At 56.9% G+C, this 27,106-nt stretch overlaps 1 protein-coding gene across 4 annotated transcripts; it reads right to left on the bottom strand.

Annotated features, from left to right (window-relative positions):
• Nucleotides 1-1,891: 1,891 nt before the first annotated feature.
• On the bottom strand, nt 1,892-25,182 carry MBP (myelin basic protein). 4 transcript variants are annotated; one of them, XM_049781774.1, is made up of 9 exons: nt 25,117-25,182; nt 23,453-23,537; nt 16,308-16,720; nt 13,716-13,787; nt 6,241-6,342; nt 5,475-5,510; nt 5,352-5,384; nt 3,757-3,867; nt 1,892-2,840 (listed from the first exon to the last, which is right to left on the bottom strand). In XM_049781774.1, the coding sequence occupies exons 1-9, from the start codon at nt 25,165-25,167 to the stop codon at nt 2,796-2,798; spliced, it is 948 nt and encodes a 315-aa protein (XP_049637731.1). In that variant the 5' UTR covers nt 25,168-25,182; the 3' UTR covers nt 1,892-2,795. The 4 variants fall into 4 exon arrangements, with proteins under 4 accessions (XP_049637731.1, XP_049637732.1, XP_049637733.1 ...); XM_049781775.1 differs by lacking the exon at nt 5,352-5,384; XM_049781776.1 differs by lacking the exon at nt 13,716-13,787.
• Nucleotides 25,183-27,106: the final 1,924 nt, after the last annotated feature.

Raw genomic sequence — 27,106 nt, 5'->3', positions numbered from 1 at the left:
GCTCAGGGGTTATTCCTGGGTCTAGGCTCAAAAATTGCTCCTGGCAGGCACGAGGACCATATGGGACGCCAGGATTCAAACCGATGACCTCCTGCATGAAAGGCGAACGCCTTACCTCCATGCTATCTAGCCCGTAAGTCGATTGCTTTGATGGTTCTTTTGGTTTCTGTAATACACCCAGCAGTGTTCAGGGCTTACTCCTAGTTCTGTCTGTGTAAGGAGGTCACCCCAAGTGGGACTCAGGAGACTCTACATGGTTCTGGGGAATGAAACTGAGGAAGCTATTTGTCAGGCAAGCACCCTTCCACACCTGTTGTCCTAGTAATCTGACCCAAAGAGTTCGTTTTTGAACATGCAGAATTGTTTCTTGGTCTGGCTATGGATGTGGTTTCCATGATCCAGTTCTCAAATGGGGTAGCTGCCCAGGATACAGGATTGCTTTAAGATAATGAAGACATTTATTCAGCTGGAAACCTATCTGCGGACCTGAGTGTGAGCATGGAGGCTGGGCTCCTGGGAACTCTGCGGCCATGTGTCTGGGGTATGGAGCAGACGTTGCCTGTGCCTGTTAGAGGGACGCAGGTGATGAGGGCTAGTTGCCTTCTGTCAGCAGCCTCAGGAGTTTGGCTCATGCCTCGAAGCCTACTGAAGGGGCTGTGAGGGGGCCTCGGCAAGATGAATGCAACTGCCTCTATGCTAGGGGCCACTGCTACTAGTTTGGCCCAAGTCAGTCGGTGGGTATGGATGGTGGGCGATAGCCTGTGTGTCCCGTGTTTTGTGCTGAGTCCTCTGAGCACCCTTCACCTGGGGTCCTAGGATGGGGCACCCCTCAGTGCTCAGGCTGTGGGTCTAAGCTGTTGGTTTCCACCATCTGTGCCAGAGCATCTGCTGGACAAAACCCCTGCACCTGACCTGCTCTGCACAGACTCCACTTAGGGCCCCACACCCAGAGGACCCGCTCACTGTTCACTCCCAATCCATTGCTGGGTTCTGAGGAGACCCCTCTCCTTGTGCCCTTGTGGCCTGGATGAGTCCCGGCTGCTGCTAACCCCCATTCTCCCGCCTATTCTCTCCCCTCAGCCTGACTTCCCTCAGTCTCATTGTCCCTCCTCAGCCCCAAAATCCCCTCAGTCTCATTTTTTCCCTCAGCCTCATTCTCTCCCCCCTCAGTTCCATTTTCCCTCAGCTTCCTCCTTCCCTCAGTCCCATTCTCTCTACTTAGCCTTGTTCTTTCTCAGCCTCATTCACTTCCCTTAGCCCCATTCTGTCTCCTCAGCAGGTTTTCCCTAAGCACCATTTTCCTTCAGCCTCATTCTCCCCCCTCAGCTCTAACTCCCCTCAGCACCATTCTCTCCTCTTTGCCCCCGTTCTCCCCTCAGCCCTGTCCTCAGCCTCTACTCCCTCAGCTGTTTTCCCTCAGTCTCATTCTCCCGCCTCAGCCTTCCCTCAGATTTGTGTTCACTCCTTAGTCTTGTTCTCCCTTCTATCCCATTCTTCCTCAGCCTTGTTTCCCTCAGCCCCATTTCCATTCTCTCCCCTCAGTGCTGCTTCTCTCAGCCTCATTTCCCTCAACCCATTTCTGAAGCACTTGTCCCAGCACCTGGTGCTTCTTAATTCTCAACAGGCTCCCCCAGGACTCCAGTTCTGCCAGCCCTTCTGGGTTCCTGAGCCCCAATGTACAAGTGTGCAGGGACTCTCCTATCCTCTCACACACCTGTCCACAGACATGGAGACAGAGGGAGTCTGGGCTGAGACCAAACCCAAGTGGCGGAGAATTTGGGGTCTCTAGGTGGAGTCCCAAGAGCTCCTGTCACAGTTCCCGGGGTCCCTTGTCCCCAGAACCCCAGCTGGGTCCCTGCAGTGTCCCGGCCTGAAGCACGAACAGACACGGTGGTCCCAGTAATGTTTATTATGGTCCCACTGGACACGGTGCCTCCTGGGATGGCGGTGAGGGTGTCCCCATCGGGAGGTCACTCAGTCCGTCAACATCCTGCCTCTAGACAGGCAGGAGGGTTTATTTCTGGAATGTTCTTCAGTGTGTCTCAGCCTCTCCTCCTGGAGGCTGCGGATTACAGGCTGTGGATCTGCCGAGCAGGCAGTGTTAGGATAGGTTAGAGCCGGGTCTTGGGTGGGAAGGGAGTCAGGTCAGTACATTAGGGTACAGCTGCGTTAGACCAGCTCTTCTCCGCCCATCCCGGCGCCGGGGTGGGGCGGCAGTTCCCTCCAGATTCGCTCTCAGGTGAGTGCCTGCCATGGGCAGTGCCCCCAGCCGGCCGCCGGGCACTGCGGCTCCCCCATGTCCCGGCTGGGCTCTGGGCAGACCCGGGCCCTGCTGCCCCACGGCCCCAGACGCTCCTGTTCCTGTTGCAGGCCGCTGCCTCCTCTCTCACACTCCATCTTCTTGGGGCGCGGTGCCCGTCTGCCGCGCCCACCTGGCCTTCTCCTCTCAGCTGCTGGCCGCGCCTCACGTACCAAACCCTCAGTGACGCCTGCACCACCCCATAGCGAAGGAAAACATGGGAAGTGGGGAAGACAGATGGGAAAAGGGGAACACAGAAAGCCGGGGTCCCGCAGGGCAGCCTCACGGACACACTCCAAAGCCGGGTGCCAGGCGGGTTCAGGGGTGCAGGGTGGCCCTGCAGAGTGGGGATGGCTGCGCCTTGGATGTGGGGGTGTGAGTAGGGCGGGCGCCCCCAGTGTGCTTGTAAGAAGGTGTATGCAGGATGGACTGTTAGAAGGCAGAGGTTGTTAATAAGCACAGGACAGGGCGCAGGGGTTCAGGGATGTGGGAGTCTTCAGCGTCGAGCCATGGGCGATCCCGAGCGACTGCCTCCTCCTCCCTGCGGATAGGGAAACCAAGTCACAGAGCAGCAAAGCTGGTCAGGGCAGGGTGGGGCTGAGCCTGGTTGCTTTCTACTGGGCCCAAGACTCAGGACCGAGGGGGTAAGTCCCCTGGATGGAGATTTGGAGGTCCTGGCCTGTGCCTGAGCCCCTGTCCTAAGCCTCCTCCCAGCGTGTCACACTGGCTGTGGTGGGGGGTGTGCAGACAGCTGGGGAGCTAGGCCCAGTGCCGGACCCAAGTCTGCACCGTTCTCCCTCCTCCCTCCCTGCGGCCTGACTCCCCAACCTCATTTGCAGGATTGTCCTGTGCCCTTTTGGATCATTTCACAGACTTGGGAGCCCAGTGAGAGACGACAGGTGGGGCGGGAGGCCTGACTCAGCTGGTAGCCTCTGGAGCTTTGGAATGGCTGTGGCCCCTCAGAAGGGCAGTGCTGGAGCAGGGGGGAGCTGGACACTGGCTTCTGCCCAGAGCAGTTCCAGGGCCTGTGGGCACCCATCATGGCCCCTCCTGCCCTGCTGTGTCTTATCCCAGCAGGCCAGTGACCCTCACCCAGTGCCTGTCATCTGTGGAGCCCCATGGAGGAGCTCAAAACAGGGCTGAGGATTTTGGGATGCGTCAGACCCTCCCACCACCCCACCTGTCCCAGCCACCTTGGTGCCAGCCTGTCCTTACTGAAAAAAGTCCATGGTTCCATGTACAGTACTGTCAAGTCCAGGGGCTGAGCCCAGGGCCCATGTGGACCTGTGAATGGGGCTTTTTAACTGGCCAGCACAGCACTGGGCCCCAAGATCCTGTCACCCCCTGAAACCATTGCCCCATTGCACCCAGCAGGGGCCCTGCTTGTGCTCTATACAGAGCCCCCTGCACCTCCTGGCCAGGCCCTGGCAGCAGGAGATGCCCGCCCACGGCATTACCAGCTTGAAGATTCTGGACAGTGTACTCTGGGCATCATGGGCCTTGAAGCCCTTGTGAGCCGTGGATGCGCGGCCTCCATATCCGAACCCAGGCTTCTGGCCCTCAGCTCCCTGTGGAGGAACAGAGAGACTCACAGTCACCTTTTGGGGGCAGGCCTGTGATGCAGGCAAGGCTGACCCCCGTATGTTCCATGAGCCCGTATTGTTGTGGGGTGGAGCTGGGCAGTGTCTCCTCAGCTGCAGGGACTGTCCCCCTGAGCCAAGGAGTGGGCAGAGAGGAAGCTGCCTCAGTTTCCACTTTCTTGCTCCCAGACCACCCGCCACAGCATCCCGTGTCTGGCCAGGTTGGCCTGCATGGGCTGCGTCTCTTCACGGTCCTCCAGGCTCTGGTATTCCTGCAAAGAAGCAGCATGGGTACACCTGGGCACATGGGACAGGCCAGCAGCTGTGGGACAGAGGAGCCATGGGAACAAAAGGAGCTGGACTAGCCTGGCCACGAGGCTGCAGGGCACAGTGAAGGGAGTCTCACGTCTGCCTCCTGCTCACTGTCCTGCAGTGGAGCCAGAAACGTGAGCCCAGAAAGGGCCAGCCACTGCGTTTCTGGCTCCGACGCTGAAGAGGCTCAGGAGTAGACCTGGGAAGGGCCTGCAGACTTCCATCCCTTCAGAGATACTGAGCTAGAGCCAAGGAGTGCCTGGTTGTCTCCCTTCCTCTTTCCTACCTCCTTTCTTTCCTTTTCCCTCCTTCCTTCCTTCCCTCCTCCTCCCTTTTCTTCCTTCTCCCTTCTTTCCTTCCTTCCTTCCCCCTTCCTTCCCCCTTCCTTCCTTCCCCCCTTCCCCTTCCCTCTTTCTTCCTTCCCTCCTTCCCTCCTTCCCTCCTTCCCTCCTTCCTTCCTTCCTTCCTTCCTTCCTTCCTTCCTTCCTTCCTTCCTTCCTTCCTTCCTTCCTTCCTTCCTTCCTTCCTTCCTTCCTTCCTTCCTTCCTTCCTTCCTCCGTTCCTCCCTCCCTTCCTCCGTTCCTCCCTCCCTTCCTCCATTCCTCCCTTCCTTCCTCCCTCCCTCCCTTCCTTCCTCCCTCCCTCCCTTTTTCTTAAGCCCACATCCTTATGTCCATAGTCCATGATGCCTCGTGGCTGTCAGAACACACGGGCTATAGCAGACTCTGAGTTGCACTCACCCTCTCTCCTGCCCTCCCTGTCTTGGCCCAAGTGCCCACTCATCTCTGTGTGCCAGACTGCCTGGTCACTTTGTCCTGGACACTGGGCTTCACAATGAAGCTCCCATGTGGTTCCTGCCTGACATGTGGCCCCTGTGCTCTGGGTACTCTCCCAACACACCCTTGGATCCTGCCCCTGTGGTCCCTGGGGATGGGCCTGGACGTGGGTATTGACTCTCCACGCCCACCACCTCTGGAGTTGCTTCTTGTCTGTGGGAGAAATCAGGGCTTTCCCTGGATGGAGCCCAGGTCCATGATGCTCCAAACGCCTGGGAAGAAGAATCGGGGGGTGTGGAGGAGCACTGGGTGGACAGCGGGCAGAGGGCACCTGAAACAGACTGGGGGGGGGGGTAGGTGGAGCTGGTAGACACAGGCACCTACCCAGCTGAATCTGCTGAGGGATAGTCCTCTGCCCTGTGGGGGAGAGAAAGCACGTTGGTCGGCCCCACATGCACTCCAAGCCCTGCCCTGGCCACGGGGCCTCCAGCTATGAGCAGCCCTTACCTTTCCCTGCGATGGAGGGGGCGTTCTTGGGGTCACCTGCAAAGACAGGGTAGGCAGTCAACAGTTGCCCGGACTGGGACGATTCCACTGTGCCTTGGCCCAGCCTCATTCATGCAAGCACCTTCGCTGAGCATCAGCTAAGGCCTGAACCCTCTTGGTCTTGGCTGCTGGAGAACCCCAGTGCCCTCTAGGGACCCAAAAAGGTGGCCAGGTCACCCATAACCTGAACAGCATGGGTCCCAGCCCAGCCAGTCTCCTCCAGTGCCCAGTAGGTACTGTTAATCATTCTATAGCACACAGTGGGGGTCGAAGCTTTGAGAAACAGTGATATTCAAGCTTCATCCCTGCTAGATTCCCACTGCCTCCCCCAACTATGCCTCTCAGTCCATTCACTCAGATTAGGGCCACTGTCCTGGGAGGCCTGGCCTACCCCAGATGTAGGGCCAGCCCCCACCACTGGACCTGCTGGAACACTCCATGTTCAGGAGCACTCACTCATTGAACTATTGAGCACTGCATCTTTGAATTATGAGTACTCCTGTCCTTGAACTATTGTCCTGGGGAGCACTCATGCACTTGAACTGTTGACCTGGGAACACTCATGTCCTCGAACTATTTACCTGGAGAGAACTTATGTCCTTGAACTATTGACCCGAGGGAGCACTTATGTCCTTGAATTATTGACCCTAGGGAGCACTCACGTTCATAAACTATTGACCTGGGGAACACTAATGCCTTTAAATTGTTGAGCTGAGGGAGCACTCACAATGTTCTTGAAGAACTGGACAACAGGGTTCTCATCCTGGGCGCGCTGGGATTTCTGGGGCAGGGAGCCATAGTGGGTGGTCCTGGCTGCGTGATGCGTGTCCTGAAAGAGAACAGAGCCCCTCAGAGCCAGGTCTGGGCCTCCACGTCTGTCTCTGTTGAATTCAGGTCCTGGTGCCCAGGAATCGGGGTTTCAGTGAGGTGAATGGGGCTCCCCCGGGGGGGGGGGGGAAGGAGCTGGTAGCAGACTAGGGAGGTGATGCCCAGCGTGGTTTTTGGGGGTTCGCAGGCCTGGTGCTCTCATGAGGCTCCTCCCTGTTGGCAAGAGTCCTGACCTTGGAACGCTGAGCCAGAGTGTCCAGCATGTGAGACTTGGGGAAATGGGTCCTTCCCTCCAGCCAGCCTTGTGGGATGCTGTGCCTCATTTCTAAGGTGCTGATCCAGCCAACTCCTCCACCTTAGCACACTCAATTTCTATAAGTCTGGAACCAAGAATTCAAAGCTGGCTCAGGCCCACCAAAGCAACGGAATGGCATGGTGGCATCACCCTCTCCTACTCTCAGCCCAAGGCTGCTACTGGTATCAGGGCGGGGGTGAGGGAGGAGGCCCCTTGTCCTGTGTCTTCTGTTGTCTATCACTTATGCCATCTCCAGAGCCTGGAGCCATCCTACAGCCTTCTCAGGGAGCCAGCACAGAGGACAGCCTTGCACACAGCCGACCCCACAGGGTCACCCCAGGCCCACCAGGAATGATCCCTGAGCTTAGCACCAGGAGAAAGCCCTGAGCATTGCCGGGTGTGACCCTCCAAAAGATCGTGTGTCTTTTGTATCAACACACAGTCGCAGCACGGAGTTTGAGCCCAGAGAGATGAGCTACTTCCTGACTCATCCCTGCCCTCAGTAGAATGAGGTGGGACATGCCAACTGTGGCCTGAGAACAAGTGAGTTTCATTCTTAGCATCAAAGCTTAATTCGCTAAGACAGTCATGAGGGGCATGAGGGTTGTTGTGACACTGAGTCACGCAGCTTGGCTCTAAGCACTAATGGGAAAGTTTGTGATATTAAACCATTATTTTGGAGCTTCCCCAGCAGTGCTCTGGAGGGCCTGAGGCCAACCAGTGTTTCTCAACCTGCCAGGCCAGAAGGTCCATTCAGGGCCTGAGGAGATGGTCTTGCTTGGGCCCTGAGGTGCAGGGCCTTCAGGGTTTAGTGGAATGTGTGCTGATAAGAAGGAGAGTCTAGATTGGGCACACACTAGCAAGTACTGAAACTGCTGTACTATCGACCCATATTGGGTAATTAAAAAAATTATGTTTAAGACCTGGCAGCGCTCAGGGTTTACTCCTGGCTCTTTGCTCAGACATGGCTCTTGGCAGGCTGGGGGACCATATGGGATGCCAGGATTGAAGCATGCAAGGCAAATGCTCTACCTGTGCTCGGCACCCAGGGGTCCCAGGTCTTTATGGAAAGGCTGTTAATGGGTTTGTGGTCCTGGGTACAGGACAAGCTGGTGGAAGGTGTGATGGTCAGAGGTGGGTGCAGGCTGGGCAGAGCTTCTGGTTATGGTAACACAGGCCTAGCTGTGTGCAGGGAAGGGAGTGGCAGGACCCCGGCTCTCAGGGGAGAGAGGCAGAGAATCCTTGCTCCAGAGTGAACACAGAGAGCCTCATGTTCAGAACAGGAAGGGACACCACAGAGTGGCCACTGGGACTGGCCTTGGGCATAGGAAGGGCTGGATGGGGCCGGAAAGATAGTATGGAGGTAAGGCGTTTGCCTTTTATGCAGAAGATCATTGGTTCGAATCCCGGCATCCCACATGGTCCCCCGAGCCTGCCAGGAGCAATTTCTGAGTATGGAGCCAGGAGTAACCCCTAAGCACTGCCGGGTGTGACCCAAAAACCAAAAAAAAACAAAAACAAAAAACATAGGAAGGGCTGGAGAAGGGGTAACAGTGATAACAGCAGTGCCTGCCAGGAAAGAACTCACAGGCTTGGCAGGGCACAGTTGGCAGGGCACAGTTCCCCTATGGTGAATAAATCAGTGAAAATGACCCTGAGTCAGCCCTGTTTTGCTGCTAGCAGAGAATAGCTAAAAAATCAAAATATAAAAGGCTGACAAACATAAAGGAATCAAATGAACACAATATAGCTGGCTCTCATGAAACCCATCTAAGACCTCGAGGCCAGTAGCTGAGGGAGGCTGAGGGACAGCAAAGCGGGGAGGGTGTTTGCCTTGCATGCAGCTGACATGGGTTCAATCCCGGCAACCTATAGGTTTCCCTGAACAGGTGTGATTTCTGAGCATGGAGCCAGAAGGAACCCCTGAACACTGCTGACAAAACTGGTCATGGAAGGGGCACAAATGAGTGAGAGGGAGGGACCCCCCTTCAGCCCTGAGAGCAGGGGCACCTCCTTCTAAACCAGGGGAGTCCGTATAGTCTGGACTCTGCTGTTAACACCAGCTCCAACCTCCATGGGAGATAAGGGTGTGTGTGTGGGGTGGAGGGGTATCAGGTCTGAAGATGTCTGAAGGAGCTCTGCAGTGAGGTTGGGCCCAAGCTGCACATGGACCTGAGCAGTGTCTGACAACAGACAACAGTGGGAGAAAGTGCTGAGAGGACCTGTGTCCTGGGGAGATGCCAGGCCACAGGGATGGACAAATGCCAGATATGACTTGTACTAGACGGTTCAAGGCCAGAAAAACTCAGGGCCACCTGAGCTTTGGGTCAGGGCACACATTTCTGCCCCAGCAATTAGCCTATCCCCGCTGAAAACCAGACTCACTCTGGCTGAGATGGAAAATCTTAGAAGATAAGGTTCCAGGGACACAGAAAAGACCCAAGACCTGAGGGAAAGTCCAGTCCAGAGTGACCAAGGGCCAGAGACAGATTCTCTGAGTCAGTGAGTATGGCCCACAGAATGGGCAGGAAGGTCTTCCAGGCTGACTGTGGATGGGTCTGGCTGGCCGGCCCCTTCCCAAGCGGGCCCTACTCTGAGGAAGGAGGATACCCAGCAGGTCTGAGTGAGCAGTGGCTGGATATGGCACTGCAGCAGGGCCCTCACAGGCCTCACCACCTCAGCCTGCCCTGACAGATGCCAGGCACAGGCACAAGGGTCCACTCTGGACAGATGCCCATTTCCAGTTGGGCCTGTGAGGGATTCCCTGGAAAAGAGACAAAATGCCCCCTTATGTCTCCATGTCTGTGCACTAAGGCTCGAAACAGTACCTTCCCTGCTGGACCGTCGACCCTCTGACCCTTGACCTTTGGGTCAGCTATCTTATGACCTTTGATCTCAAGACCAGATACTGTGACCTTTGACCATTCTGGACCTGCTACAATGGACCTCTCAGAGGGAAGCAGAAAGGCTCTGTGGGCTTGTCAGCAGGTGTGGGAAGGATAGACAAAAGGACAGATGGAAGGACAGACAGAAGAAAAGATGGAAGGAGGGATGAGCAAAGGCTGAGATCTCCCCATAGGGCCCTGCCCTCTTCCTGTACCCTTGCATGGTTGTGTCAGAGTGTAGAACCAGCCCGGCCCAGGACCCCACACTCTGTGTGAGGACAGGTCCTGGGGAACCCCACATGGAAGGACCTTTCTGTCCTATTCTGTACTTCTGCACACACGGCCTGCAGGTTTGTCATCTGTTACAGGTAGTCCAGAGGCAAAGGGACCCCGGGCCATGGCATGGGTGTGTAACCTTGTCAAACATCACCTCAGTGCCCAGTACAGCCCTGGCTGTCCCTCCAGTCTCCCTTTCATCCCCCCAGACAGACCCTGTTCCCCAAACAGCTGAATTTGTCCTCCGTTCTGGTGTCACTATCTTGGCAGCAAGTGAGACCTCAGGGCTAATGGGTGCTGTGGACCATTCATTTGCCCATTCTGCGGGTCCATCAGCCACTGTCCATCCTGGAGCCCTGATGACAGGCCGGGCCTGGCATAGCTAGAACAGCTGTGTGGGTTCATTCCATCCTTGGGTAACCAGCCCCAGCTGCTAGAAAGCAATGCTGCTTTATAGGGACATGGTTCCTTGCCTCTGCGGGAGACCAGCCATGCCTGGGAAGGGGCCCAGAGTGAGGCCACAGCACAGAATAGGGCACAATCCTGTGTCCAACCCTCCTTTGGGGAAGGTGAGAGCACTTGGGAGGGGCACTGGCCTTGCATGCAGCCCACCTGGATTCCCTTCCTGGCACCCCATCCAGAGAGGTCCTGAGCACAGAGCCAGGAGCAAGCTCTGAGTACCACCAGGTGTGCCCCCCCTCCCAACCCCTAGTTTTCTAAAATCCAGCCTTTGCTTTTGTTTTCTGGGGAGATCATGCTGTGAGCAGGTTCCCGGCCCCTGCTTTAAATCTGATTGTTTGGGGGGAAACACTACTGGTGCAGAAACAAGTGGAGACAGACTCCCGAGGGTCTTGGCACCGGACACCCTCTGGCTTTGACTCAGGCTCTGGCCCTCTAAAGGACAGTCACAGGTCCAAGCAACTCCAGAGCTGGTCCTGCTGTCAGACCATGATGGATCACAGGCATGGGATCTGGTCAGTCTCCATGCTGGGGTGGTCTTGACTTGAGCTTGGGGTGTTGGTCCCTCAGGCAGCACCGTGGCTTCTTCCTCTCTCTCAAGATCCTGGGCCACAGAGCCGCTGCACCTCCTCATGTGAGGCCTAGGGACACGGGGTCCTCACTCAGAGTTGCTGCTGCCTGAGCTGTGACACGTCTTCGTGTGGGTCTGCTGGGTACACTGTGGCCAGCGAGAGTGTGGGGTAAGCCCCCTGTCCAGCTCCTATTTCCAACTCATCTGAAAGAAACTCAGACACTGAGCCGGAGGGACCCTTGTGACCATCTTCTCAGATCATGAACATGCATTTCCAGGTCACCAGTGTAAGGGGACGACTATTCCTGAGCACTGCTGCCTTTGCTGGGGTAGTGCTGGGTGTCCAGGGGAGCAAGCCCCACTTCTGCCAGGAGCACGTACAGGTGGCGTCCATGCTGGGGCTGATCCTCAGTGCTGGGGAGGGTCTCATGATTTCTTGGATCCTTGGGGTAGGGTGAGATTGAGGGTGACACCCCCACAGAATCTCTGAGGGCACGGCCATGAACTATGCCCCAAATGGGAGCGTGGTTGTGTCAGATGGAATAATTTGTGGGCCAGAGCACAGTGTGCAGCAGGTCACCCTAAGTGTGGCTTCCTGCTAGTGTCTCTGACTCCTCATGGGGTCCTGTGTTCTTGACTCTTGTCCATAGTGTCACGGAGAATGGTGGCCTCTGTCCACAGTGACACAGAACATAGCACGTGGCCTCTCCTTGGTGACCCAGGAGCACTGACTGCCAGCACCGGGGACTTGGCCTTGTGAGACCCGGGTACAGGCTAAGAGGAAACACTGAGTCTTTGCGAAGACTTGAGTTCACCAGCCCCACAAGGCAACGTGGCAGGGCTGGAACACAGCTCAGTGGGTCACTCTGCTCTGTCAGGCCTCTGGGGTCTGCCTACAGTGCAGGTGGGAGGTGAAAGGCAGGCAGCGAGGCTGTCCCTCCCCAAAGCCAGGCTGGAGCTGCTAGATCGAGAGTCTGGAACATTCTCTGAGGGACCAGCTGGACTTTCCCATATGTGAGCCCATGAGGGGGCCAGTGGGAGCCAGCACCGTGGGGCCTAGAGCATGACCAGAGGGGCTCTTTCTGTTTGGCTGCAGGCGAAGGGCTGTGATGTGGAACTGGCATTTTGGTTTCAGGTGGGAGACAGACCTGAGGCCCAGCCCCTCTGCCCTTTCCTGACCAGATGTTGGGGACAGTGGGAAACGGATGTGGCATGGCAGGAAGTTCTCGGGTTCGCAGGGGCCAATCACGGGCCTTGGACTAGCAGGTGCTGCCCTCCAAATGTTCTGGGCAGACTCTGTGGTGTCTGGGCACTGTACTGGGTAGACAGTCCTGCCAGACATGGGTGGGTGGAGGAGCCCACAGGTGAGTGGGGGTGCCCAGACCGATGGCCCTGCACCCCTGCCCACAATGGGCCTCTCTACTCTCCCAGAATTCCTGGGCCCACTGTCCTATTCACAGTGGGAGAACCGGGTCTGAACCAAGAGCCCTCACTATGTGGTCTGTCCTGTCTCTGGGGTAGAGACAGAGAGACAGACATGGGGTCAAACAGAGTGAGAAATAGACAATGAGAGAATGACAACAGAGATGGAGAAAGAAGGAGAGATGGAGCAAGAAATAGAGCTATGGATGAAGAGATGGAGACAGAGAGACAAAGAGATACAGAGAAAGTCTGCCTAGAGTTACGAGCACATCTTAAACACACTGCCTGTAGATGAGTGGCTGAAGAAACTGTGGTATATCTACCACAGTGAAATACTATGCAACTGTTAGGAAAACCAAAGTCATGAGATTTGATTATACATGGATAAACATGGAGAGTATTATGCTGAGTGAAGTGAGTCAGAGGGAGAGGGATAGATGTAGAATAACCTCACTCATTTGTGGGATTAAAAAAAAAAAAAGACAGTATGGTAATAATATCAAAGACGAGGGCCAGGAGGGCTGTACATAGTAGGAAACTTGCCACAAGGAGCATTGGGTGCAGTTAGGGTAGAGAAGGGAGCACTGTGACAATGAGAGTTGGAAATTTTCATTCTGGACAAGAACTGGGTGCTGAAAGTGATATGCAAGGTACCCTTTCGGTAACAATAGTGCAAACCACAAAGTCTGGGAGAGAGAGAGTGGGGGAGAGAGAGAGGGAAAGAGAGGAAGAGAGAGAAAGAGGGGTGTCTGCCACAGAGGCAGGCAGGGGGGAGAGCAGGAAGAAAACCAAGGACAGGAAATGTGCCCTGGTGAAGGTGTGGGACACTATCACTAAGAATCAACCATGAGCAACTTTTTACTTGTGTATCTCACGGTGATCCAGTGAAAGAATTTATTTATTAAAAAGAAAAAGAGAAAAAAAACACGTAGACAAACCTCACCACACATGCTGCCCTGTGCCCTGTGTCTGCCTGCTGGGCAGTGCCCGGCCTCAGCCATCTGCAGGCCGCCCTGCGTGTGGCCAGAATCAGGTGCTTAAGGACATGGCCTGGCATCCTGGTGGGTTTGGGGGTCGGTAGGCCTTTGGGGCTTCCCTAAGCCCCTGTGACTGTCCTAACAACTCTTCCTGGTTGCAGCCACCAGCCTGGAGCTCCAACCTGGAGCCCAGTCCTGGTGCTGAGCATCCAGGTGGGTCCCAATCTGTCCACTGCAGCTCCCGCCCTGACCCTGCCTTGCCTGGGTTCATGGTTGAGGACCCCTGGCCTCTGTCTCGGGGTATCCAGGGACCTGCTGTAACGGTAAACCCACCCACATGTCTCGGAGGTCAGGACTCTGCCTGGCTCTGCTGCCCGTGGCTGCCCATCCCAGGGCTTTTCTGACTGCAGCGCCCCAGAGACCAGCTCAGCCCAGTCAGTGCCCGCGCCGTATACACGTTGCCCCAGGCCTGGCCCGCGGGCCGCTTACCTTGTACATGGCGCACAGGCCGGCCGGGCGGCGTGCTGGGCCGGGCAGGGAGCTGGGCTTGGGCCAGGGGACCTGCCGGGGACAGAGTGGAGGTTGAGTCGGGAGACCCGTGGGTGCTCCCGGGACAGGGGTGGCCCGGCAGGAGAGGACAGGTCATCGCCGGGCAGGGGAGGCACATGATTCCCACCTGGAGCCACGGATGGGAGTACTGGGGCAGTATCCCACTGTGGGCCCTCTAATCCTGTGGGGGGAGGCCTGGCACTTTCTGGAGGAGGTGTCACACCATCAGTCTGGGGCTTTGGGGAATCCACACACCTATAGGATGACCCCAGGGACAGAGATGGTACAGACATGGGCAAAAGTGGGAGGTGGAGGAGAGGGAGGAGACAATAGGGAGAGGAGAGGTGGGAGGAGAGTGGTAGAGGGAGAGAGGAAGAGAGAAAAAGGGTGAGAGAAAAGATGAAAGAGAAGGAAAGAGGAAAAGAGAATGAGAGGGAGAGAAGGCGGAGAGAGTAAGAGACAAGAGAGAGGGAGAGAAGAGTGAAAGAGAAGGAAAGAGGGAGAGAGAAAGAGGGAGAAGAGGCTGGGTGAGTTTGTATGTAGAGGGTCTGGGGCCAGGGTAGCCTTCATAGCCCAGAGCCCAGGACAATCTGCTACAAAACTTCTCCGTGTCTCATGTCTTGGACAAAGAGGACAAAGCAGTGCCCAGAGCTGGGCCTGGTGCTGGCTGGGATGGCAGGGGAGGGGCTGAGCCCACAGCTCTGCCCCTAAGGCCTCCCTGGTCCTGACCGAGCCTCCTGCCCTCTAGTTCCTGAAGGTGCCTTTCACGCTCAAGGAATCTGCCGCCTCCAGGAATTTGTCAGAGTGGGGACAGTCCTGCAGAGTGGGCGAATAGTCCTGCATTCCCAGGCCTGGGGCAGCTTGTCACATGCTTTGGGAAGCGCTGGGGGCAGAGACACAGCCTCTGCCTGAGGACAAAGAACAGGCTCTGTCAGGAAACTAGCCTGTGCAGATGGAGAGTCAGTGATGAGCACCCTAGAGTGAGATCCTGACAGGGACCCAGACAGAGACCCCAAACAAGGACCCACAGAGACCCCAGACCAGAAACTGACAGGCACAAGGGCTGTCCCAGGCTTCCCAGTGCAGCACTGACAACGAACCACAGAAACACGCTCGACCCCAGGCCTGTGTGGGGGCCTGGCCCAGTGCGGCAGCTCCCCAGACCCCTATCAGATGCAGCTTCAACCAGGGGGCAGTGCGGATGGTGCCTGCGGACTCTCCTCACAACCCTCAGCAGACAACAGAGCACACAAGAATCCTGAACCAGGATTTAAACTCTTTATTTTGTCAAATTACAAAACAAAAACAAAAACAAATTTCTCTGACAATCTAGCAATGCATTTCTTTTTCTCTTGCAAAAGTAGATGCTTAGTACCAAACCTCTTTCTTTGAAAGGACAAGAACATGGCGATATCTAAACCGGGCAAATTGGGAAGGAGGACACATAGGCAGAGCAATGGTCCGGCCTGCAAACACTTTCCTGCCACCGTGAAGTGGGTTCACAACCAGCACTGCCCACCAGTGGCCTCTCTACAAGCCTGGAGCAACCAGGCTAACTGTGCTCAGGGACTGAAGGCAACCTGAGGGATTAAACACTTGGAGTGAGCAGGAGAGGCTGAGCACAGGGAGGGTCCTGTCCAGCGGAGGGAAGGTAGCAAGTGTGTGTGCTGGATAGGCCCCCAGCATCATAGATGTCCCAAGTATGCCCACTGGGATTCCACAGAGCTACCATAGGTGCCTGCAGGCATACACCAAGGGTACCACAGAAGTATCCTAAGTAGCTGAACACATACACCACAGGGTATCACAGATACCCACAAGGATACCACAGGTACCTGCAGGCATATACCACAGGGTACTGCTCAAGTATTTTAAGTACACATATCAGAGTACGACAGGTACTTGAGCACATAGACTACAGGTCCTACAGGCAAGTATACCACCAGGTACCACAGAGGTGCCACAGGGATGTGTGGATTGGGATGACGCCTCATGAGAGCCGGGGGAACACGAGTCTGACTAAACCCTTCCAGGTGACGCTGCTATGAGTACTGCTGTGGCATAAGCGCCAGAGGGTCTCTGGACATTTGGGGGACTGGGCCCTGACTCTGCCATCCCATGGACACTCTTCAGGCAGTGTCCTCTGCAGAACCCCCTTTCCCTTCTCAAAGCCCCAACCATCTCGATGGGACCTTCTCTGGGAGCACTACAGGGTGCTCATGACCAGCCAGGCCCCCAACCGACACTGTCGCTCAGACCCTGAGACAACAGGCTGGCACAGGATAAATGTCCCCTTTGTCCAAGTAGCCTCTGCATGCATCTGCTGAGAGGCGGCAGGACAGAATGAGCGCAGACCCATGTCCCAGCACACACCCCTGACCCCTGGCTCCAGTTTGCCCCGATGCATCCAGAATCCAGAACCTTCTGAGTTTCTTGGGGGGAAGGAGGGTGGGTGGCTGAGCGGGCAGCTGGTCCGCGGTTCCTCGCCTGGCCTTGCTGCCCGCCGCTGGCCACCTAGTCCTCTGTGCTCACCTTGCCAGAGCCCCGCTTGGGCACCGCCCGGCCACCACTGAGGAATCGCCCCAAGGAGTCCAGGATGCCCGTGTCCCGGTGCCGTGGGAGAAAGCCGTGGCGGACGTGGTCCATGGTGCTGGCCGAGGCCAGGTACTTGGAGCGCTGCGAGGGTCTCTTCTGGGCCATGGTGTCGGGCTGCTGAGCGCTGCTGTCTTCGGGGATGGGCTGCAGCTCGTCCGACTCCGACGGTCGCCCTTTGAAGGTGTTGTCCTCGCGGCCCGGGGCATCGCGGGAGAAGAGGCGGACCAAGTGGGGGCGGCTCCTGGGGTCAGCTGGGCTGGCATCCTGCCAGGCATTCTTGGGGCCCGCTGTGGCAGTCACGGCGGCGCCCTGAGATGAGCCCCCATTGTTCCGGTCCACATCTGCCTCCCCTGCGAACAACAGCGGGATGTGAATGCTCCGTGCAAAGCGCAGCCGGGACAAAGCCGCTTTCTTCCGGGGTCAGGGCGCCGCTGGGTGCTCAGGGCCCTGGACTGTGCTGCCCCCCATTGCGTCCCATTCAGGGCTGGGATAGGGGGTCTCAGAAACCCTGAATCAACCCAGGATGGTTGATTCCCACCCTGACACTCAGTGGCCACCACCCTGCACAAGTGCCTGAGCTAACACCCCAGCTCTTTCCTGGCTGGGCAGGGGAAGGGTCGCAGCTCAGAGAGCCCAAGTTGGAGGTTCCCCTATGCCCACCGTGGTACCTCCCAGCTGAGGGCTCTAGGTAGGGGCCCAGCACTGCACGGGAAAGAGGCTTCCTCCGTGTTCTTGGGGAAAACAACTTGCACCGTGCCTGGCCTTAGAGACGGTGTACAGGAGGGGAGTCCGTGCCCAGATCCCAGAGCCCTCCTGTCCTGTCCGCACAGCAACTTCTTCATTCAGGGCTTCTGCATCTGGCATCTCCCCTGAGCACAGCACAGGGAGCCAGCCTAGGGTGGGACAGGCCTCCATATTGCATGTCTCAAAAACAGCCAGGGTCGGGTCTAGATACTGCTGCTTTGTGCCTTTCCAGACTTACCTGCAGAGAATGTGGTACCCACGTCCCCATGCTGCCAGGCTTGTCTGTCCACGGTTACCCAGCAGAACTGACTCTTTTTGTGGACCAAGACACCCACCATCCAGCTGTCCACACACCTACTCACCCATCATTTCCACCCAGCCACCCCCTTATCCATCCACTCACCCACGGTCCATCCACCCACTCATCCATCTTCTTTCCAAGAACCCACCCATCCATCTTTTTTTCTGTTCATTCATCTATTCACCCATCTGCCCCATCGTCCATCCACCAACCCATCTACCCATTCCTGTTCCTACTCAGACACTCACCTCACACCCATCTACCCACATCCTGCCACCATGTAGTGACTTGCTAACAAGAGCCCTGTGCGTCTGTAGCACTTGGTCATGGTGGTGGCCGACATCAGGTGTGGCCTCATCTCAGAGACACAGACTAATGTGTAGGTGAGGGGCACGACTGCCCTCCCTAGTGGCACATCTATATGCCAGAAACATGGCCTGGCATGGAAATGCTGTTTCGCAGATCGTCCTGTCCAGGTGAGTTCTTGGGGGCAAGGGACAGCTTCCAATGGGGCTTGTACACAGATAGGGGAGACGCTCACATGACCAGCAGAGTTGGACATCACACAGGCAGGACGAACCCCGATGTGGGTTGCTGTGCCCTTGGCCTGCCAACTCACTCCCTGGAGAGGGGCAATGGTATAGCCAGCACAGAGGTGACTTGCTTTCTCAGTGGCCTCTGGTCCCTGGAGCCTGAGGTCCCCAGGGTGTGACAGGCTCAGCACCCTGGGGGGACTGCTGCCTAGCAGGTGAAGGTCTGGGGTTCCCTGGCTCAGGGAGATGTAGGGCCAGACTGTGAAGTCTCTGTCTTCCAGAGTGTGTCCCACAGGTGTGCATAACCACTGACCCCCATGCCAAGGGCAAGGTCACACAGCCTGAGGCCAACACTTGCCCCTGACGGAGCCAGCAATCGAGCCCAGCATGTGGCCAGCCCAGACTCCTGGACAGGGTGCAGAGGCCAGACATGATACTCAGGCCATGAACGAAGGACACTGGGATTTAGGGCTGTCCAAGATGTTGGTGAACCACACAGGAGAGGCCATGGAGCCACAGGACAGGCCACGGAGCCATGGGAGAGGCTGCAGGGCAGTGTGGGGCCTCACCCATCTAATTCTGTCCAGTCCCAGGAATCGGGGTCGTTGCCCTTGCTGCCCTGTGGCAGGAGCAGGTACAGAGGGGAGGGCAGGAGGGAGGGTTGGGGAGAGAGAAGCACAGCAGGACCAACAGGGGCTTCTGACAGAGTCAACAGTGGGGGGCAGCTAGCACCGGCTCTCTGGGCCCAGCGTGGGCCACAGTGGGCCTTTGTGCATCTGAATGGGGCCTTGTGAGTGCCGGCCACTCTGGCTCAGGGGTGCAGGAGGGAGAATCTATGGTGCCGTGGGTGGGGGTCCCAATGGGGAAGGTGGCAGTGTGACCATGTGGGATTCTCAGAACATGGTCCAAGGCAGGCAAGGAAGCCACACAGCAAGGTTACTGCTGCCTTCGGACAGTCCCAGAGAAGGTTCTGCAATGGGGAGCCCGGAGACGGGTGGTGTCTCCCCTGGGACCCTTGGCCACACCTGCGCTGGCAGTCACTGACACCCAGGTTACCGTATGACAGTGACTGACATGTAGGGTCACCCTTGTGACAAACACTCAGGGTCACCTGTGTGACAATAACGGATACCAAGGGTCAACCGTGTAAGAGTGACCGTCACTCAGGGTCACCTATGTTACAGTGACCAAAACTCAGGGTCACCCACCTAAGAATGACTGATGCCCAAGGTCATCCATGTAACCCAGGGTCACCATGACAGAGAGGCTCAGGTGTGAGGCCCCAGTGTGGCCAGCCAGGACAACTTATCTCACAGCCTATGACCCTTGTTCTGAGGATGTCTCAGGTGTCCCAAACCCAGGGCTGTGTGGCTTCGCCTGATACAGCTTTGTTGAAAGGTCTGTGGGATGCAGACACATCGGTCCCCACTCAGCACCACAGACCCCATGTTCCCTCTGCAGAATCCATCTCTGAGCCCATCCTGGGTATCGGACAGTCTGCTCGGCACTCGCATTCGGCCCGTCCCCCCAGTCCATACCCCACAGCAGAGCTGAACTCAGGCCCCACGGCTGGAGCCCACTGCAGCAGAAGCACTAGGCCAATCCCTGAAGGGACATTGGGGGGATCTCAGCCTCTGGCCGGGCCATGGGACAAGATGTGTGGGTGTGGAGCGGGCATAGTGCCCGATGCAGAACATTTCCACCAACGCTGCCACCAACTCACCCAATGGTCCCTTTGTCCCCCAGAACATACGGGTTTTCTGTGCTCGAAATAGTCCGGCCGGAGCCTCCCACAGCTGGGTGGGTCATGGGAGAGCAGAGGGACTGGGGAAGGAGGGGAAGACGAGGTCCTAGGAGTAAGACCTGGGTGCAGGGCTGAGACTTGGGTATCTGCAGCCAGACCCTCAGGGCTGGAGCATAAGACTCAGTCTGTGCTGGGGTGGGGGGTCAGGACTGGGCACCCTGGGGCCGGCTGCCCCCACACATGGGGCTCAATCTCTGGCCTGGGCAATGCGACCTCAATGTTTGGATTTATGGCCTGGCTCGTCCTGGCCCGGTTGATACTGAGGGGTTTCTTCTTGCCAGCTGGTCTGGGCAGGGGCTCCTTGCGCCCATGTCCATCTGCATCTATGCTGGCCCATGTCACCTGCTCCAGAAATGCTCTGTCCCTCACAGGTGGCTGTCTGGAGTGTTCTCCAGCGTGTACTAGGCACTGGGTCTCAGGCGTGAGCCGGGGGATAGGCCTGCAAGTTCTGAAGTCCACTGTGGCCCAGCTGAGAGGGGCAGTGTTTGGTGTGGTGGGCATGCCTGAGCAGGGGGTGCCCTTGGGTTGTGGCCATCATGTGGTGGCAGTCTATCCCTGAGGCCACATTGAGGGACCAATACAGACAGGAAGGCCCCTGAGGCTTCCCAGAGCCACCGAGGGTCACCAGCCTCTCAGGAGAGGGACCCAGCCTGGGGCTGGCAGGACAGGGCATGCCGACTCCGTGGCTGCCGGGTGCTAAATGCCAAATGTGAGAACGAGGAAGGGCACAGGGGTGGCCACCTGAGAGCCTTTCGGGCAGGCTGATACTGCCGTGACTCTAAGGGTGGATGAGCTTGTTGCTGGTCCCAGAGGCCAGTCCAGGGCTGATGCCAAGGCCACATTCGGAATGCCAGCAACTCCCTGGAGTCTGGGCACAGGGTCTTTCAGGTCTATCAGCTGCAGGGTGGCCAGAAGCTTGCATGGCTGGACGTCAGTGCAGGCATGGCGGGAGGAGGCAGTGGTGGATTCTCCGCCCAGTTCTCAAAGGCCAGAAGAGAACCCAGGATAGGAGCCTTGTGGGACATGTGGGCCACAGAATAACTATACACATGTGTGTATACACGTACATGCATGTGTGTGCATGGGTGAGAATGTGTGTTTGTCTAAGAGTGTGACTATATGTGTGTGAATGTGTGTATTTGTGTTTGAGAGTGTGTGTTTATGAGTTTGTGTGTCTATGTGTGAGTGTATCTGAGAGTAAGTGAATGTGAGTGTATGTGTGTGAGTATGTCAGCACTGGGTATGGGTCTGCTGTGGCCCCTGAGGCAGGGTCCCGTGTCACCCACCTGCATGCACCCACGTCTCCCTTGCATCTCAAAGGCCAGTGAGGGACCAGCTGCCTATCCTGAGTGCAGCCTCACAGTCCGGCCCTGCTGTGGCCCAAGCAGGCTTGTGGCAGTGGCTACTCTGAGGACAGTCCAGCAGGAGGATGACCCAGGCACAGGGGCCTGGCAGGCACTGCCATTGGCTCCAGCAGGCCTGGGACACTGCTGACTAGGTCATGCAAAGTGAGCACAGCTATGGAGGGGGAGAAGGGCCCTGAGTCACAGCTTCTCTGGCTTCCAGTAGGATCTCTCCTGTGGCTCACATGGCTGGGCTGCGGTGCTCACAAAAACAAGAGGGAGCCTGAGCCACGGGGGACCCCGAGGTGCCTGCACCCTGTCTTTTTGCTCTGGGGAACCAGCTTGCGGTTGTTGTGGGCGAGAGACATGCAGTCAGCCCCGGACCCTAAACACATCAGTTCCTTCCATAAGGTGCTTCCCACATTCACTGGGGCAGTACTGAGCTGGCCAGGCATAGGGCCACTCTAGCCCTTTGCAGCCCTTTGCGGGCCCAGGGGCACATCTGTCGCAGCACTTTCTGTCCCTGCAGCTATAACAATGGCACTCACGCCCGGCCTGGCTCTGAGAGCCACACAATGGCCACTTTCAGGAGCCCCTGTGCAGCGCCCAGCCGCACCCACGCGGCAGAGGGTGGTACCAGCCAATGCCAGCGCCGCTGCCCCGGCCCGGGCAAGACTCTTGCTGCTGGTCTGGGGTTGAAGAGTTGGGGGGCTGGGAGGATGTCAGAATATCAGCAGGAGATATGACTTCTCTAGTATAAGAGGGGATGCCATCATTGTAGACACTAGGTGAGGGGGTTCCTACAACATCGTGGTGATGTGGAGGTCTCAGAACTAGTAGCCCCACTGGACCCTGTGAGCACATGGGATTGGGATGGGCCTAGGATGTGCTCTTGCTGTTTCAGGATTGTCCCATGATCAAACATGACTCTGCCAGCCCTTCTGCCAGCAGCGCATAGTACCTAGAAACATTTTGGGTTTTATTTTGGGTTAAAACCTGGCGGTGCTCATGGTTGACTCCTGTCTCTGTGCTCAGGGATCAGTCCTGGGGGGGGGGGGCGGTTAAGGGACCCTGTGGGGTGCTAGCGATTAAACTCTGGCAGGCAGTGCAGCAGGATCAGAGTCCTCTGTGCTGTTGCTCCAGCCCCTTCAGAGCTGGTCAGTCCCTCAGGTACCTCCCCTGCCTCCATGTCTCCTGGCTTCACTCACCTTTGCTTTTTGTTTCTTTTTGTTTTGGGACCATACCAAGTGGTGCTCAGAGGTTACTCCTGGCTCTGTACTCAGGAATCATTCCAGATAGTGCTTGGGGGATCCTGTGGGATGCCGAGGATCGAAACCTGGGCAACTGCATGCAAGGTAAATGTCCTCCCCACTGTGCTCTCACTCTAGTTCTTTCACTCACCTTAATGATCAACCTGCCACCACCTTTCTCCCGCCCCACCTGTGTACCTCCCTCTGAACCCTGCTTCCTGTTGTCTCCTCCCCTGCTCCCTTGGGCTGTGCCCACCCTACAGTGCAACCCATTGGTGCCTTTGTGCCCCCCGACTGAGTGTGACTACCTGGGACAGGGTCAACTGCTGCATGTACAGCTGGGAGGCTTGAGCTCTGGTGACCACAGCCCTTTGGGGCTTTGGGACAGTCCCAAGTGGACATGCAGGCCTGCCCCAGAGGGCCTAGCCTGTTCCCAGCCACAAGGTCCCCAAGCCCCTTTCTGCATGGGTCTAGGAAGGCCTGCAGCCCTCCTGGTCTGCTCCAAGGCTCTGGCACTGGATCGACAGGCAGAGGACAAGTGGGCACATGGCTGTCCAGGGGCAGGGGAGGAAGGAGGTCTTTCAAGCTGCAGAGGCCATAAAGCAAAATTCATAAGGCAAAGAACATGAGACAAAGGTCACAAGGCAAAGAATATGAGAGAAAGGTCATAAGGCAAGAGTCATAATTCAAGGTCAAAAGACAAAGGTCATGGGATAAAGAACATGAGACGGGGCAGGAGAGACAGAATGGAGGTAAGGCGTTTGCCTTTCATGCAGAAGGTCATTGGTTCAAATTCTGGCATCCCATATGGTCTCCTGAGCCTGCCAGGAGCGATTTCTGAGCGTGGAACCAGGAGTAACCCCTGAGCGCTGCGGGGTATGACCCAAAAACCAAAAAAAAAAAAAAAAAAAGACCATGAGACAAAGGTCATGAGGCAGTCGGCAAAAAAGCAAAGAGCATGGAGCAGAAGTCATAAGATCATAAGGCAAGGGTCATGGGACAAAGGTCAAAATACAAAGGGCCTGAGGCAAAGGCTATTAGGCAAGGGACATGAAACAACAAAAGACAAAGGTCATGGGCAAAGGTCATGCGACAAAAGTCACCTACCGAACACTTCACTGTCTTCTGAGGCATCCCGAGAGAGAGCCTGGGTGCTCCTCCTCACCTCGTCTCCCTGGCTCGTGCCCCCAACCTGGAAGGAAGGCAGGCAGTACAGAGCCTGTGAGTGTCCTCCAGGTACTTCCTGAGACTGTTTCAGAAGCTGCGTCCCATCCCTGTGGCCAGTGCTTAGGTCTGCAGCCCTGCACCCTCCACCCCGTACCCCTGAATCTTTGACATATTAACCCCTGCACCCAAGACCTCCACCCTCCACCCCTGTACCCTACACCCTGAACCCTTTCCCCCTGAACCTACACCCTATTCCCCTACACTCTACACCCTGAACCCTACATCCCTTGAACCCTACACCTTACACCCCTGCAGCCATCCACCCCTGGCAGTGCAGCGGCTCCCCCAGGGCTGGTAGCAGCACATCACTGGAAGAGGTGGGTCTGGGCCATGCCCAGCATTGGGCTGGCATCTCTCAGTCTCAGACAGACGTGGCACCTTCTGCAGCTGAGAAGAGCCTGGCTGACTGCCCATGTGGGCGATGACAGCACCTGCGGGGGGCCTGCAGCTGGACAGTGAGGGGGCACTGTATCGAGGGGGACATAGTGGTCTGGCTGCTTGGGATGGCCCAACACAGCGTCACTCCCCGGACACGTGGCATGGAACTCGCTGCTGGCCCAGCAACCTCCCCATACTGCACCAGTTGCAGGAAAGTGGGACCCTCAGTGCATTTTATTTTAGAGCTGCAAGAATGGCAGGTGACTGGGGCAACTGGGACAGTTTGGGGAGACTGGAGACTCAGGGTTGGGGAGACAGGGAATGGTGGGAGGACAATAAACTCACCTCACCCTGACTCCACACCACACCACACCTTCTGCGACCTGCAGTGTGCTAAGCCTGAGAACCCCGCAGCCAATAGTGGCTGTATCATGTCTGAAGCAGTGTCCAGGGCTGCAGCCTGTAGGACTGGGCCAAGATACCCACCCAGGACCCCCGGCTAGCGTCCCTGGCAGAGACACCTCTAGGGGATCTTCCCACCCAAGCTCTGAGTGCCCCCAGTTTGGAGCTGAAGATTCCCCATGTACTCCCCAGGACATCAGGCGGCACTGTGGCCACTTGCGGGACCTTGTCCAAGGGAGGGACATGGTGGGCATTTGACCACTAGTGGTGAAGGCACTGGAGAAGAAGCTGCGGCCCAGCCGGCCCAGGTAGCCATACAGGCTTCTTCATGGTGCCAAGGCCAGCGCAGCTGCGCCCCCTGCTGGGTAGACACGAGTGACTGAGGCATTGCTTGCTTGCCAGCAGCAGGGCCAGGCAGGAAGGTGAAGGAAGTGAGGGGTCACATATGAGAGGTAAAGGGTTACATGTGAGAGGTGAGGGGGGGTACATGTGAGAGGTGAAGGGTCACAGTGAGAAGTGAAGGGTCGCATGCGAGAGGTGAGGAGCCACATGTAAGAGGTGAGGGGCCAACTGAGAGGTGATGGGCCAGGCGGGCTCAGACTGCTAGAAAGGAGTCAAATGAGGCCCCTGTGAAGAGGAGGCGGTCAGTGTCTGGGCCCCAACCTGACCCATGAGTGTCTGGGAGCCTCAGATTTCGGGGATCAGGGATCAGACAAGTGCCCACAGGCCACCCCCACTGCTGCTGGTCCCGCACCGCTTCTTACCTTGCCTCCCTTCTCGAACCCGGGCTCTCGCTTCCCTGCATGGTTCCCCATCCTGAACAGGGCCTGTTTCCTTAAGGAAAAGAGAAACTGTTACCTCCACCGGACTAAGGCCACACGCTGCTCCCAGCAGGACACCAACCTCGTCACAAGTGACCACCACCCTCAGACAGTGACACCAGAGAAGGGGCAGCCTGACACATCTCGATGAGAGACACAGACACAGCATCCACCATGTGAGCGGCGGGCACAGCATCCACCGTAGACACACGCACCCTATTGCCCCAAATGCTCCAGCAAACACTCAAGTTTCTAGAAGCTGTGTGGTGTGAACCTCAGTGCTGGGATGGGCCTGTCTGCCCTAGGAGGTACCAGTGTGGCCCAGCTGAGTCAGGCAGAGGCTGGTCCCATATGTGTCCGTGACAGCCCTGGTGTCTAGCAAAGGCCCATCCGCATTGGAAGCCACAAACCAACAGGTGGCACACAGGCCCCAACACCCACATGCCAGTCGCTGCACCCTAACTGCAAGCTGAGCGTGGGGTGCCCAGTGCCCACTCAGAACTGGGCATCACTCTGTGACTCAAGTCCCTCAGCCTCCAGAGCAGCCAGATTCCAGGCCATAGTGAGGAGGAGGTGGAGTCAGGGTGGGCCCAGGGCTCAACGCTCAGCTTCTGCTGGGGGGATTCCTTCTAGAACCTTCCAGAACCTTCAAGATTATTCCAGCCTTCTTACTGCCCAGGGCTTGGACTCCCCAGAGGCTCTGAGAATCTTGGCAGTATGTGTGACCTTGGTGCACAGAACAAAGTCAGAGGAAGTCTGGAGGCATGAGCGAAGCTGGGGGGACTATAGTCTGCACCCCTTTCCGTCCTCACTTCTCTACCCCCTCATCCCTGTTCACACCTCACTGCCCCTTTTCTCTATCCCCCTTCTCTCTCCCCTTCCTCACTTCCCCCATGTCCCCTGCCCCTTCCTCCCTGCTCTGTCCCTGTGACCATCCTGATAATATCTCTGTCCCCTCCACTGGCCTGGAAGAATGCAACTCGGGGAAGTCACCTGGTGGGGCTCAGTGGGCATTCCTCAGGCCTAAAGCATGCCCCTTCCCAGAGACTCAGGCCTAGGTCATTGCCTGGTCATGGAGAAAACTCCTGGCTTTGCCCCACCCTTCCCAACCCCACCTCCCACCTCAGAGCCCAGCCCGCACACCCTTGCTCCCTGCAGCAGCGGAAGAACAGGGTTTAGTTTCCCACAGCCACACCCCTTCCCCCCCCCCACCCCATCTGCACCCTTCCTCCTTCCTCCTGATCAATCAATGTCAACTGAAAACTCCATGCTCTCGGAGACGTGGATTAATCCCCTGAGCTTGGCTGGAAGGGCAGAGAAACACCTTTATGGGTGATCCCACAGTCAGCGGCAGGTGTAGGGAGCCGGCAGCCGTGTGGGGTGTCTATTCATGGAGGACATCCATGGGGGTCACCCACACAGGGGGGACACCCTCTTCTGCCCACCAGCCCCAGGAAGTCCCACTACTGGCAGTGGTGCGAGGAATCAGAACATCTCACAAGTCTCCTTCGTCTCTGCAAAGGTTGTACACATAGGCAAGGCTGGTGTCAACAAGGAACAATCCTCCCAGAAACCGGAGCAGCAAGAAACACTTTCTGATGCTTGTTTCGGGCCTGGCCGCATTGCCCTGATTTATCCCCCACCCCAAAGCTGCAAGGTCAATCCAGAGAGACCTACCAAGTGCAAAATCCCAATAGGCTCTTAGCAAAGGGAATCCAGCAACAGAGAGCAATGTTTGTGCCTGACCAGTGTCTTCATCCTACATCTGCAAAGGCTCAACCTTGGCTCATCATGGTAACAAGTCAAATGAACGAAAGCAGCACATGCGATCAATCAGTCAGTCCTGAGGACATCTGACAAGATGGAGCAGCAACTCTGGGAAGGTGTTCAGCAGGCTCCAGCCTCCACAAGCTACCTAAGGTAGCTTAGGTAA

Source organism: Suncus etruscus, chromosome 10, assembly GCF_024139225.1.
Source record: "Suncus etruscus isolate mSunEtr1 chromosome 10, mSunEtr1.pri.cur, whole genome shotgun sequence".
Lineage (NCBI taxonomy): Eukaryota > Metazoa > Chordata > Mammalia > Eulipotyphla > Soricidae > Suncus > Suncus etruscus.
The sequence above is the reverse complement of the archived record's forward strand: the minus strand, read 5'-3'. Positions and strand labels throughout refer to the sequence as shown.